A 15,408-nucleotide genomic window follows, 5' to 3' on the forward strand; every position below is an offset into this window, starting at 1 on the left:
GGCATGTGGATTATCCTGAGCTGAAAACAGTCAAGGCCCAAAAGACTAAGGAAGAGCCTTTGACTTTCTCCCTAACTGCCTAAAAGAATTTAGATACAGGACCTGTTCCATGAAGGGAGACAGGGAGGAACCTAGCAAAGTGTCAGTTAAAATTCCTCTCTTTCTCCCATTGCTTCTGTATGGCCCAGCAAACGTTTGTTTACCAAACATTTGCTTTTTTTCATCTTCTTGTGAATTGCCTTCCTCCCCTTTGAAGTCGCAACCCCTACCCACTTCCCCTTCTCTCAGATGGCATATAAGCTTCAATTGCCTAACTTGTCTTTGGGCTTCATATTCTTATGGAGCCCCTATACTACATAATGAAATTTGGTTTTTCTCCTGTTAATCTGTCTCACGTCAGTTTAATTCAGTTAGACCAGTCAGAAGAACCTAGAAGGGTAGAGGAAAGTTTTTTCCCTCCCCAATGCTAGAATCTTACCTATTTTATTTATTAATAAAAACTCTTGAATTTATTTATTGCAGTTGTTTTTCTCCTTTCAAATTTATCTATTTGTGCTTTTATCCTTTTTGCTTTAGACTTGTTTTCCTTATGACAAATTTTTGCACTTTCAAAAATTTTTGTTCAATCCATTGCTGACTGTGACTGCATTTCAGAATTACTTGTGGAGCTTTAAAAAAAATACTAATGCCCCTCTTAACTGCCTTCAAGATTCCTGTTTAATTTATTTAGGCTTGGGTATGTTTTCTTTTGTTTTTTAAGTTCCTAATGTGAAGCCGAGAAGGCTGAGAATCACTGAGTTAGTATATTTACCTGTGTTGGCTGTCTTTAACTCTAAATTCTCATATGTTATCATCTAAATCCAGTAATTTACCCAAGAGTACAGATTTGCTTGTATCTTATAGGTTTGTACCTCTTTAAATTTTATTAAATTCTCTACTTATTTTTTGTATTTTAAAATTTGCTCTCCTCACAATAACTATTAGGGGTGACAATATTTGTTTATAGTTACATGATACATTTTTAGTTGTATTGTTTGTGATTGATGGCTATGATTTCTGTAGTTTAAATTTATTAAAAAAATTTTTTTGTGTGTGAATTAGCCTATGTAGGGAAGGAAAATAATTTTCCTTTTACCCTTCTAGGTTTTTGGCTGAGATGCCCCCTGTAATGAAAGACAGCTTAACAGGAGAAAAACAAACAAGTTTAATAGCATGTTTACCTCCTGTATACATGGGAGATACCAGGAAAACTGAGTAACTTTCCCAAATATCCCAAGCCACCACCTTAAATACTAGTTCCAACTAAAGGCAAAAGATGTTCGGGGTATGGGGAGCCAGTTAAGGGAGGTTATCAGGCAAAGCACAATAAAGGTCGGTACAGTTATGCAGATTTAAGTTCATGCTTTCTCCATTGATGCATTTCTAGAGATACAGTTATCTTCCTTTTTCTGGCACAGAGAGGGAGAAACCCTTACCAATGGAGATTTCCATTAAACATGTAAAAGTCTCTTACAAAAGGATAACTTTTACTCACATTTCAGAGCTTCTCCTTTCTCAGCTGTTTCTTAAAAATGATCAGCTCAAGATAATTCTTATACCAAAGAAGCATATTTTGGGGTGTTATATTGTGCTGCCCTTCACATATGATAAATTTCTTAAAATATACCATTGTCATATATAAAGGAGCCATCCTCTATATGCAATACAAAATTCATTATAGTTTATTTCCTTAATTCTGAGATTCCATAGTCATAAGAGAAACCATTGATTTAATAACACCTTGGGGACTTCCCTGGCAGTCCAGTGGTTAAGACTTCGCCTTCCAATGCAGGGGGTGCAGGTTCGTTCCCTGGTTGGGGAGCTAAGATCCCACATGCCTCATGGCCAGAAAACCAAAACATAAAACAGAAGCAGTATTGTAACAAATTCAATAAAGAGTTTAAAAATGTTCCACATCAAAAAATAATAATAATAACATCTTTTTCCAGAAGAATAAACAACACTGCATCAAATGTACACAAATTTTTATTGTCTACTAACTAACCTATGATAGCATGCATTTATCCTTACTATTATGTACCTTCTTCTTTAGTACCTCGCAATTTAAATCTGAGCCTTTTTCATTAAATAGAACATAAACATTTTAAACTTAGACTTATGATGTTGATCTCTTTATAAAATGTTGAGCTTTATTGAATATTACTGGTGCTTCTTTCTTTCCTAACAGCTTCTCTAGGAATTCAGCTGTAAGCTTTTGACACTCAGATGTTTGGTTCCTGAGTAATAGTCTTTATGACTCATGCATTGGTCATACCAGCTTCACGATCTTTTAAAATTCTGTGATTTATTCTGAGAGATTAGACTTTTGTTTTTGCCTTATGATTGCATTGCCTAGCACATGATGGACAATCTTCTAGCATTTTTATGTCAATGCTACATCAGACAGTAACATTTTGAAAACATTTTAAGTGAAAATTAGGATTCCAAATTAATGTTAAAATCCAGCTATTTGGGATATGCAGTGCAAAGCAGAGAACTCAGTTGACGTGCAAACAGAACTAACTCCTTCCCCACAAGGCTAAATTTACACCTTACATCAAGTTACATCTATGTTCCTCGTTAAAATGCATTCCTGACTGCTTTGAGTTTCTTTTGGCTTTACATGTAAGAAGAATCTGATTTCAGAAATATTAACATTAAATTTTTTTCCATTATATGAGGAAATATCACATATCTAGTATTTAAAGCTAATTGATTTCAGATTTTATATCCTCTTGGCTAGCATCAAAAATCTGAATGCCTTGGGGATCAGGCAGGTAACCTCATATAATACAGGGCTTGTAGAGGCCTGTGGGGAATGGAAGATCACACAACCTGCCAAATGACATTTACATTCCGTTTTCAAGAAAATTACAGCCAATTACATCCTTTAGGACCTTATTTATCTAGTCTCTGCTTGACATCATAAATTATGATGAAACCTTGTATCATAATTATGTTTCTATAAATTTTCATTTCTCTCAGTTTTTATTTTAGATTGTTCTCTCTGGATTCTCTGGTACATCAAGTTCCATTGCAATTAGGTCTTTCACCTTTGTGAGATCACTTTTAATCTACTTGGTATCTCTTCCCTCAAATGCCATTTTGCTACATTTTACAGTTTCCTCTCCCTCTTCTTTTTCTATCTTTCCATCTCTACTGCTCTGACTTGCTCTCTACCTTTCACGCTGGAGTTCATCAGCCCTGTATTCTCAGGGGACCAGAACATGAAATATCAGTCTGTCCCTCTTCTAGAAATATTGAAGTCCAACCTAAAATCATGTCTTTCTTTTTGTTTCCACTGAGCATCGTTTATTCTCTTTCAGTGCATCATTTGCTTGATAAATATTTAATGATTATATGCTTGACAATATTGTCAGCTGATCTCTGGCCGTTTGGTCATGCACAAATTTACACCAGTAGCATTCACTACATAGAGGTAGGTGGGGTATGAACAGTCTCTCTACACTTTCCTACCCAATTACAAAGAAAAAAATTTCAGATTGAATATTACTGTAGGAGCAGAAAACTTCCCTTCTTCCCTTTTAGATTCTTTCTCTGGAGTAATAGTTAAATTGACATAATACAGATTAATGGACGAAAAGGAAATTTTGTACATGTCGGAGCCCCATAAAAATATGAGACTCTTTGGCAGTCGGGTACTTGAGGCTTATATACCATCCTGAGCTAAGTAGGGGGGCGGTAGAGGTCTGGGGCTTCAAAGATCATTCACAGGAAAATGAGAAGAGCAAGTGTTTGGTAAACAAATGTTTGCCGTGCCATGCTGGATAAGGCTTTCTGATATAAATAAGTTTTCTCTGGTAATAGCTCTCTTCCTGGTGCAGGTTTCGTGTCTAAGTTCTTTTAGGCAGTTAAGGGAGAGGTAAAAAGTTCTTCCTGGGTCTGCTGGGCTCTGTCTTCAGCTCAAAATAATCCACATTCTAAAGTGGCACCTTCTAGGGTGGCATATTTTGCTCTTCCTCACTACCTCTACTGAAAGCTTGATGGAACCCCAGCTGTCTTGTCCTTTTAGGTGTTCCAACAACATCTTTTTCCCCCCTACTTTAAAAGAATTGAGACAGTATTCATATAACATAACGTTTACTATTTTAGTGTTCAATATAATTCGCCATCCCACATCTTTTTTTAAAAATTGAGGTAAAATTTACATAGCAAAATTAACCCTTAGGCATTTTAAAGCGTGCAGTTCAGTGGCATCTAATATATTCACAGTGTTGTACAACCATCACCTCTGTTTAGTTCCAAGACATTTTCATCACCCCAGAAGGAAACCCTGTACCCATCCAACAGCATCTTACCGGAAATGTTCACTCAACACAAATATGACAACATTCTAGTAGTGAGTTTAGCTAACTTTCTAACTGGAATCAGGCCGGATAAATTCCCCAAGAAAGCAGCTGAGCATAGGACCGTTTTGGAATGAAGACAAAGGAGCCATTTTGAAGGTATAGGTCTCTGGGCTTACTAGATTCCTAGAACCTGTTCTGGTAAAGACAGTGGCTGGTCAATATTTGTAACTTATCCATTCATTTTGAATACAGTTATTTCACTAGCTAAAACTCATTTCTAATATTCTTTTTTTTTTTTTTTTTTTTTTTTTTGCGGTACGCGGGCCTCTCACTGTTGTGGCCTCTCCCGCTGCAGAGCACAGGCTCCGGACGCGCAGGCTCAGCGGCCATGGCTCACGGGCCCAGCCGCTCCGTGGCATGTGGGATCTTCCCGGACCGGGGCACGAAGCCGTGTCCCCTGCATCAGCAGGCGGACTCTCAACCACTGCGCCACCAAGGAAGCCCTAATTACCATATTCTTTATGGTAATTAGCAAAACCTCTTCTGTTGATCAGAGATAAACTACTGAGGCATTTTGTCAGCCACTTCTGAAGCATGGGCTTCTGATAGAAATTTGCCAAACAATCCTGGAGCATATATTCCTAATTAGGGTAACTGACCACCCCTAGAGGTTAGATTGTGCCTAACAGCCTCACTCACATATATATTGTCTATGTTGAATTAACTTGGTGTTACAACAGATGTACACTTAACTTTTGCAACTTTAATTATAAAAATTGAACAAAAGTGAGAGCAGGGCTTCCCTGGTGGCGCAGTGGTTGAGAATCTGCCTGCCAATGCAGGGGACACGGGTTCGAGCCCTGGTCTGGGAAGATCCCACGTGCCGCGGAGCAACTAGGCCCGTGAGCCACAACTACTGAGCCTGCGCGTCTGGAGCTTGTGCTCCACAACAAGAGAGGCCGCGATAGTGAGAGGCCCGCGCACCGCGATGAAGAGTGGCCCCCGCTTGCCACAACTAGAGAAAGCCCTCGCACAGAAACGAAGACCCAACACAGCCAAAAATAAATAAATAAAATAAAAATAGATCTCCTTAAAGTGGAAAGAATCACCCTATGAATAATGTTATCATGAATATCATGCTAACAATTGAATAATTATTCCAATAAAATATTTAAAAAAAAAAAAATGAGAGCAAAGGAAGTATTAAAATGGAGCTCTGAAGGAGCCTGTGCCCCAGGCCAAGCTTGAAATGGTAGCCTGAATCTACTGTTCCTTCAACTGTCCTCAATTACCATGTCTTTCTTAGTGTGTGTAAGCAGGTTGTTGTGTTGAGAGTGATTCTAATGGTGAAAGGTATGTATTATTCATACAACATGGCACCTAAACCTAAGGAAACTATTTCAACTGGTCTTCAACTGAAGAGGCAGTCAGTCTTCGGCTTCAACGTGGGAGAAAAACAGGCTGTGTTGTACTTACTGAGAGGCACAGTTTTCCAAAGTAGTTAAGGAATTTTCAAGGGTATTTTTTACTCTCTCTGATTTTTACTGTAACTACTTTAGAATCCACCTCTCCTACCCATGTCTACCCCCCACCTGCACCCCGACACACACAGTAAGATGAGGCTGGGTCTAGCATTGAGCTAGGCTCTTTGAGGTTCCTGAAGAAGTGTAGGGTGGGGTCTCCAGTGCATTGGAAGAATTTCAGCTCCGCCTGTTTGAATTGCCTCAAGGCAAGCAATCAGCAGGACCAGAGATGAGAATAATTTTATCCTAGAACCAAGGTAGCTTTGTGGTATTTTTAATGAGAAAAAAATGACAAAACTTATATTCGTCTTGTGGGAAAGAATATTATTTTGTCTGTAACACATACACATGGAATCCCACTGTGAAATTCCAAAGACAGACGCTAGTTCCATTTATGGTGGAGCTGAATGATGGATTCATTGCTTGAATATCATTTCCTCATTCTAACCAGACAGTGATGAAAATATAAAATAATCTTTATATACTGTAACCTACACTGTATATCCATTCTCATAGCTGATGTGTAGAATGTCTTCTTGCAAAAATTTCCTCAAATTTTTTCTTTACGTTAACAAAAAGTATACAGGCAGTAGCTTTATTGATTTTAAGTTCGCTGAATTTTTTTAATTTCTTAGTTTCTAATTATGATTCCAACAGGTATTATCTTTTGATGCCTATTTAGAAGATGAAGTGCCTGATAAAATTCAAGAAAACTATAGAATAAGATGCTATAAAATCTACTTCTACCTTGAAGATGACACAATTCAAGTAAATGAACCAGCATTGAAAAATAACGGACTGCCTCAAAGTATCTATTTAAAGCAGAGTTATGGTTCTTTCACTTCTAACTACTGCCTTTATATACTTTCTCTCGCTTTTTAAAAGACCCCATGCTACTGCGTAGGTATCTAACTTGTTGGCAATGGTGAATGTAAACATGCTGATAGCTTGTAGTTATTGATGCTGACTTATCAGCTTTCTACCCTCCTCACCTCAACACTGGCCATTTCACTCTCTTCTGTGTTATCCCTGTATCTTTCACATGCTGCTCTAGTATGAGCAAACTCTCCTGTGTCTTTGACTTTTTTCTTCAAACTCTTTTTTGTCTTTTTGCTATGACCACATTACTTCCTTCATAACACCCTCAGGGGTAGAGGGAAGACTGGTCTCCACTGCCACTTCCAGATTGGGCTTCTCTCTCCTTTCTTGAATTCACTGCTGTTTGCTTCAACCACTCTCTCTTCATCTTCATACCTATTAACTACAGACTTTCATAGTGCTTCAAGAGAAGGCCATTGCTCCTTCGCCCCACGTATGCCAGTCATCTTTACCCATACTCCACTTCAGCCAGACAAGAATTAGCTCTGCAATGTGGCCAGTGGAGAAGCGAATCCTAGGTTGCATTAGTAGAAGCATGGCAGAGGTCAAGGGAGGTAATCGATTTCTTCTGTGTGTGCTGTAAGTCCTTTACTTTGGACAATGCCAAGTTCCGTCTGCCTTCAAGGGACAGCAACCATGTTGGTGAAAGGACTGAAAATTTATCATGTGTAAGGGAGAATAGTGAAAAGGGATATTTGTCCGTAAAGGGAAGACTCAGGTGTGCCTGATAAATGTCTTAAGGAATCTAAAGGGCTGTCACGTGGGGGGAGGGGTGACCTAATTTTCTGTATCCTCAAGGACAGGACCTAGGGGGTCAGAACTCAGGTCAGTAAGAGGAATAATTTTTTGGCAGAGAGGTTCACATACTTAGGACAAGGTACAGGTGGGTGGAAGGACCACCCTGCCTGAATCCTGGGGTAGGCAATGGTCCTCTCTCTCTTCTTCCGTTGCATCAGGCTTTTCTGACAATAGTATGGTTTGGAGACCAGAGTTAAAGTTCAAGGAAGACCACAGACAGAAGGGACCTTAGGCTAATGGCACACACTTACTCTGTTGGAAAGATGTAGGGACAAGTGGGCCTGGCCACAGCTGTAGCTTGCCAGTCGGCCTGCTGAATAGTCATGGGTTTTATTTGTGTTTCTTGGGCCAAGGACACATGGGGCTAGAATGGGTGTCACCAATGAATGAGTGGCCAAATTAAGGTTTCATGAATATTGAGTACCCATGAATATTTAGTGCCTCTTGTATATTTAGTGTATCATGAATATTCAGAGCCCAGGTACCTCATGTATATTTAATACATACTGAAAAGTAGTTGTCTCTTGGTCCTTCCATTCCTTTCTTTCTGTGTTTAACATATACATGCTCTACTGACTATCAAATTATCGTTATTTAACACATCTTATGATTTTCTGCCTATGTTGAATAAACTTTTTGCTTACTAAATACTTATCTGGGCCCAGTGCCTCCATATTGATACACCACAATGGGTTCCATGGGGGAGAAACAGAGAAGTTTTAGGACCATAGGCCTCTGAGCATAATGTTATGACGAGTCAGTATGCGAAGGACTTCCTTCTGTGCTCATGAGATTGAGATTGTTCTTAGAGCATGGCTTCGTTATGTCTGGATGATGAATTTGGAGCCAGTCAGCATTGTCATGAAGTGTTTGTTGAGTGTCTACTCCATGCTAGGCACTGTGCTGGGTTTTGGGAAAATGGACAAAAGGAATAAGACTCATTATATCCCTATCTCATGGAGCTTGTAGGCAAGCAGGTTGGAGAGGAAAGGGAGCAAGGTGACTAGTCCAGGAGTTTTGCAATTGTTCAGGGTAGAAGTGCTGAGTATCCAAACCAGGACAATGACGGTAGGAAGAGGACACAGGGGAAAGATTGTAGACACATTTGATTGGCAGTTAATAGGCCTTGGCCAGCGATTAAATATAGAGTGTGAGGAAGGGGAATATCTAATGATAAGGTACCTACTTTCTCATTATCTCATTTAATCACCCCAGTGACCATCTACAGTAGGTTATCATCAGCTTTTACAGAAAGGAAACAGGCTTAGAGAAGTCATTTGCTCCATCTGAATCTTAACTGCTTGTCTCAGAGCTCATGCTGTGGTTGAGAGGATGGTGATGCGTTAGTAGAGCCCAGGAACATGGAGCAAGGAGTGGCATTGGAGTTGGAGCTGGGGTGTGTTTGGGTCATGAGGCTTTTCAGGTTGTGTTGGAACATCTGTATGGTGTTGCCCACAAGGCAGGTAGAACCTTAGGATGTGTCCTCAGGAAAAAAGTCGACACTGGAGTTGTGGATTGGGAATCAGGGGTGCCCAGATCATGAGCAGAATCAGGCTATTGTACCACGTTGGGAGAGAGCCACTGTTGAGGTGGTGGAAAGAGGAAGAAGATTTGATTTAGTGTTGTGCTTGGTTTTACTGGTGGGAGGAGCGGGTGAGGATTGGTATGGGGAGGCAATATGAACTGTCCTCATGGTTCTTTGTGTTCCAGCTGATACAATATCTATTCCCTGGCTTTTATTTGGAGAATTTGTGGCTTAATGATAAATCTTTTAGGAAATATGGAAATGCTTTGATATTTAAGAAAAGATTTTCACTTTTAAAGTTGGAACTTTAAAGTTAAAAACTTTTAAAGGTGGAAGTGTGATATTTTATTTTGTAAAGGGACAAGAGGTCTTTATACTTTTTAAAAAAGTTTTTATTAGAGTCTAGTTGATTTACAATGTTGTGTTAGTTTCAGGTGTACAGCAAAGTGAATCAGTTATACATATACATATATCCACTCTTTTGTAGATTCTTTTCCCATGTAGGTCATTATGGAGTATTGAGTAGAGTTCCCTGTGCTGTCCTTATTAGTTATCTCTTTTATATATAGTAGTGTGTATATGTCAATCCCAATCTCCCAATTTATCCCTTCCCCCCCTTTCCCCGCTGCTAACCATAAGATTGTTTTCTATATCTGTGACTCTATTTCTGTTTTGTAAATAAGTTAATTTGTACCATTTTTTAAGATTCCACATATATGCAGTGTCATATGATATTTGTAGGTCTTTATACTCTTTAGGGTCATTTTAAACATATATAATGCAGTTTTTAAATATTGACAGTAATGTATTAGAAAATGTTTAAAGAATTATTTCAAAACATTAAGAAAATTGACAACTTTTAATTTCTATGAACATCTGTTTTGCCTAAGTGCATTTGTTTAGGTAAGTGACATTACTGCTTTAGCAAAAAAATATTTTTTTATACATTTTCACTTAAATGCTTTACTCTGATATTCCCTAACTAAGCTTTGCTTATTTTTTGTTTTGTTTTTTTGCGGTACGCGGGCCTCTCACTGTTGTGGCCTCTCCCTTTGTGGAGCACAGGCTCCGGACGCGCAGGCTCAGTGGCCATGGCTCACAGGCCCAGCCGCTCCGCGGCACGTGGGATCTTCCCAGACCGGGGCACGAACCCACGTCCCCTGCATCGGCAGGCGGACTCTCAACCACTGCGCCACCAGGGAAGCCCAGCTTTGCTTATTTTTTGATTACCTTCCCCACATGACATCAGATTTACACAAGCGATGGACTGGAGGTCATACGACATCCTGAACCTGCATTAGTGACTTGCATTATGTTTTTATTTTTATTACTTTTAAGGCAAAAGTTCATATTCCTGTAGCTCACTGGCCCCTGTCCAGTGAATCTTAGTTTTATTAAACTCCAAGAAGAAAAATGAAATACCTCCTCTGTGAGGATCTTGGAAAGGCTTTTATTAAGACTTCTCGATTCTCTCAGCCGCTTGATTTCAAATCTCACATAGGCAGATTCCAAAGGCAGATTGAAGATAGTTATAATGATTTACTTGAAAATAATTTTTATGTAAGTAGGAGGGAATGTTATTCATAAAGACTCAGGGGGAAAAAAACCTTAGGAGAAGACAATTTTAAAGTCTCTCTTGAAATTTTCAGAATTTCTGATGGGCTTACTCTGATCAGGACATCTCCCTGAGTGAGACACAGCTCAGGGGGTATGTACAGAATACATTAGTAATCACGATATGTAATGAGACTGAATTTGTCAGCAGAGTGGAGATACTTGGCAGGCTCTAGCAGTTCCTGTGGAAAGCAAACACAAATAACCACTCTCCCATCAAGTTTTGTTTAGAGAGAAACCGGTCTCTCTTGAAATATTAATTAATTAATTAATATGATGATTCTTGTTAAGGAAGGTCTGTTAGGACAGAGGAAACTTTGGAAGTTCATTGAAATGCCTTCTTCAGGCTTTCCTAAATTAAACGATTGGGAAAAAAGAAATGAGCTTACTGAGCCAGGGGCTCAGACCTCATTGGGATGGGGACACTCAGTTGTGTCTTGAGTGGCCTGGGACTGCTTTTCATGTGCCTGTGGGCCCTCAGAAGGGGTTAGGGGTCACATTTAGGTGCTGGGCACTGATGGCGCTCCTGTTACTTCCATAGGGTTTTGATATTTTCCCAATGAACTGGAAGGTCAGATGCACCTGTTTTTTTTTTTTTTTTTGTAGAGCTGACCATTCAGAAATTAGCGCACCTGGATGAATTATAGCCTCCCTTCTTAGTTGCCTCTCCTATCATGTAATTTTTTTAGGGAGGGGGAGTTTGGAATAAGCCAGAAATAAAAGAGGCATCCCTTAGCGTGGTGCCAAAATAGGCATTCAGTTCTGTGTAGCTTCTCATCAGAACAACATATTCACGAATCCTTGTTGGCAGAGAGATATATGTGTGTGAAAAGTCAAGTCACTGATGTATGTCGAGGCTTGCTTTCATTTCTTGCCAGGACATCATTCTCTTTTGGGTTAGATGTGTTATATTCATAGAATTTGTTGCTGTTTTACTGGAATATAGTTAAAACGATGTTATGCCAAGCCAGGAATGTCAGAGGTTAATCCTAGTAGTTTTACCTCTGATTGTCTAACAGAACAACTGTTTGTCAAATGCTGTCAAGTCCCAACTAAGCTATACTGAAGAAAAGATAACCGTTAGAAACGTGCCATGATTTTCTGGTAAGGTCTGTACCAGTTGTTCTCAGTGGAGAGCAATCATCAGAATCTCCTGGCCCACCCGCAGAATTTCTGATTCTGTAGGCCTGGGGTCAAGAAATGGCTTCTGGGACTTCCCTGGCAGTCCAGTGGTTAAGACTCCATGCTCCCAATGCAGGGGGCCTGGGTTTGATCCCTGGTCAGGGAACTAAGATCCCACATGCTGCGAGGTGCGACCAAACAAAAAAAAAAAGGAAGGAAGAAAGAAAAAGAAATGGCTTCTACTTGATTTTCAGTGCATCCTTGGTTAAGAATACTGATCTCCACTAGTGACTTGTTTTGGCCCCTCAACGGGGTAGTATTTCATATATATATAATCACAAAATAGAAGTCATTTATTTATATTGGGCATATGCTATATCTAATAAGTATGCATCCCATAAAGTGGAATGGTGGGATGGTAGTAGAGTTGCCAGATAAAATACAGGATACCTGGTTAAATTTGAAGTTCTTAGTATAACTGTGCCCCAAATATGACACGGGACATACTTATACTAAAAATTATTCATTGTTTATCTGGAATTCAAATTTAACCAGGCATCTCGCTTTTCAGTTCGGTAAATCTGGCAACCCCAGAGGGTGGACTTTGCGGAGAGAACTGTCGCTGAATGGAGCAGAGTGGAGTATAGGAGTGGAGGTAAGTCACTGTGAAGATAGGTGCTTGGTGCATGCTGGCTGCTCAGTAAATTTGATGAAGAAAGGAAGAAAAAGGGAGGGAGGGAGGGAGGGAGGAAAAAAGGAAAGGAATATGACAGACAATGTCCATAACACAGTGTAGTCATCATGAATGCTATGAGGTACTTTGAGGGATCAGGGGAGGAAATGCCAGTATCCATTAGAGAATAAGGCATTTGAGTGGTACCTCAAAAGTTTCTCCAGATAAAGTTGGAAGAGGTAGGCACATTAGTCAAAAGGAACAGCATGAGGTAAAGAGGTAGGAAAGTGGTGAGGCGAGGAGTTGGGAGGTACTGGGAGCAGATCATAGAGTGTATAAGGAAAACTAGGCAAGAAGGTGGTAGTGCAAGAGCAAGAGGACAGAATACCCAACAGGCTGTCATTTGGGGCTCATTCAGTGGGTAGGGGGAGATGCATAGGATTATTGTTTCTTACTGTGATCAGAGATATGGAATTCAAAAATTTTTATTCTTTTGCTGCAAGGCAAGTGTCAAGTTAGCTATATTTAAAAAGTTATTCTCATTAAATCAAACTCCACAAAGATGACATTTTATAAAAATAGAAATGGAATAGTAATTTTAGTGAAGGAATTATAGTGAGCATAAGAGGAAAAGATACTCGATCATGGCTGATCACAGTGAATGGTCTTAGTATTTTTAGGATACACATGATGACAAGTGGCAATTCCACTCGTATATTCATTCGCCTAAGAAATACCTGCCTCTAGACTTGGATGTACCCTAGGTCTGCAGTGTTACTAAAATGAACTAAACATACTTAAGATAGAAGTAAGAGGTTGGAGTCTTAATTCTTGAAGGTGAATTCCTAAAAACTAAATTTAGTGGTATGAGCAAAGATCTAAAGCAATTCCGAACTGAATGAAATGAAAACGCATTAAACATAAATGGATATATCATCATTTTGATCTAAACCACAGGGGAGTGTTAGAAAGTTAAAGCTTGCAGAGTATAATCAGATAGCAGGGCCTTTAAAAAGAAAGGGAGATGAGAAATATGAAGATAAAGAAGAGCTTAAAAGCAGACACCTGATGCCTGGACATCTGCCCAAATTGTCTTTATGGACCAATTAAGAAGATAAATATCTGAACATTTCAAGGGCAGATATAGTGCTTTTGTTATTGTTTTTCCATTTTGTAATGTTATTTTTGTTTATATATCTTGATGGTCTTGGGTGCTCTTCAATGTGTGCCAGAGACATGGCATCCTGCATATTTCTTTGATATTCCAGAACAAACTTCTGCTGGTGGAGTTTCTGCCATTTATCATGGAAAACTATAAGCATACAAATACCAATAAATAGAAATCTTAATTCCCAAAGGGCACAGTTGAGAGGTCCCACAGATGTATTTTTGAAAACTCTCATGTGTAACTACATTTCAAATGCCCACGTTACTTTTCTGATTAACATGGGATTGTGACTTTGGATTTCTCGTTATTAAAATTTTCTTGTTTAGTGTTAGATCTGCTTTCTCTTTCCAATCCATGAATGGTCAGGACTCTCTTCTGTTACCACAAAGAACTTCCCTGGCCTCTTCTGAGAACCATCTAGTGAGAGGAGTGTGGGACCTAAGATAAGGAAGAGTGTGGACGTTGCAGATATGCAGGCTCCTGGGGGGGGCGGGGACAGGTGACAGTGGTGTTGACCCTGGCGGGGGATTGCTGCCGCTGGCAAGTGGGCCCTCTCCAGAAATTTACTCTCAGAGAAGAGAGAGGCTGTTCTTTTGGAAGAGCAACTCCATCATCTCTGTTTCACGGTATCTGGCCGCTCTTCTCCCCATTTCTATCCTGTTTTGCCTAAGACACTCCCTCCCCTCCTTCACTTAAGTAATTTGTGGCTGTCATACAGTGAGATACAGTTCAGTGCAAACTGTGGAAAGTAATGATATTTACTTAGAGCTTGAAAAACCCAGGTTCGAGATCTTTTTCTGCTATTTGTGAGTGCATGACCTTGGGCACGTCACTTAACCATCCTGAGCTTTGGTTTTCTCATCCATAAACTGAATATTTGTATTTCGTGCATTATCTGCCTGGTGGGATTATTGAAGATTAAATGAGAAAAATATATGAAAGCATATCCTAGGGCTATGATGATGATTGTGATGATTACTATTTAAAAGCTCAGTGGGTGGGCCAGTTCTTCCCACCTAGAAAAATATAGGATTTCTATTTGAAGTCTTACTGAACAGAAATCAGCACTAATTTGCTTATTTGAATTTTTATAGTGAAGTACAAATGCAAGATAGATGGAATTCCTAAAGAAGCTCTTGGCTGTTGAATAAATTTCATATATTTTAAAAACTGTCACAATATAAGTTTTTTTATTTTTTATTTTTTTTGCCATATGTGGGTCTCTCACTGTTGTGGCCTCTCCCGTTGCGGAGCACAGGCTCCGGACGCGCAGGCTCAGCGGCCATGGCTCACGGGCCCAGCCGCTCCGCGGCATGTGGGATCTTCCCGGACCGGGGCACGAACCCGCGCCCCCTGCATCGGCAGGCGGACCCCCCCAACCACCGCGCCACCAGGGAAGCCCAATATAAGTATTTTTAAAGAGATATATAATGGCTCGTGAAAAATACCTGAAATGCCCATGCTTTTATGGGTGTTTAGTATGCAATTTGTTCTAAATGTCTAATCTTGAATGATTAAATAATTTGCATACTGTTTTCAGTGGCATAAATTAAGGGCTAATTGAAGTATAATTTTTTGCCATAAAATTATATCATCTTTTATGTAGTACATTTTAAAATATTCTAGGCCAGTTCTAATTTTATAGTTTTATTATTTTACTTTAATGTACCGAGTAATTAAAAATTGCTACAAAGAAAAGAAGATGAAAAGGATTTTAGTTAATTTCCCCTCAACAGAGTGAAAAGATGATTAGTAGA

The 15,408-nt window shown here is 39.4% G+C and overlaps 1 protein-coding gene across 1 annotated transcript in view; it reads left to right on the forward strand.

Annotated features, from left to right (window-relative positions):
• Positions 1–4,514: 4,514 nt before the first annotated feature.
• Positions 4,515–15,408, forward strand: part of EFHC2 (EF-hand domain containing 2) — a 69,627-nt gene continuing 58,733 nt past the window's right edge. Inside the window, 1 exon segment of the mRNA XM_073799289.1 lies at positions 4,515–4,873. Within this exon segment, the coding sequence (XP_073655390.1) occupies positions 4,738–4,873 (136 nt within the window). The 5' untranslated portion in view covers positions 4,515–4,737.

Source organism: Tursiops truncatus, chromosome X (assembly GCF_011762595.2).
Source record: "Tursiops truncatus isolate mTurTru1 chromosome X, mTurTru1.mat.Y, whole genome shotgun sequence".
NCBI lineage: Eukaryota > Metazoa > Chordata > Mammalia > Artiodactyla > Delphinidae > Tursiops > Tursiops truncatus.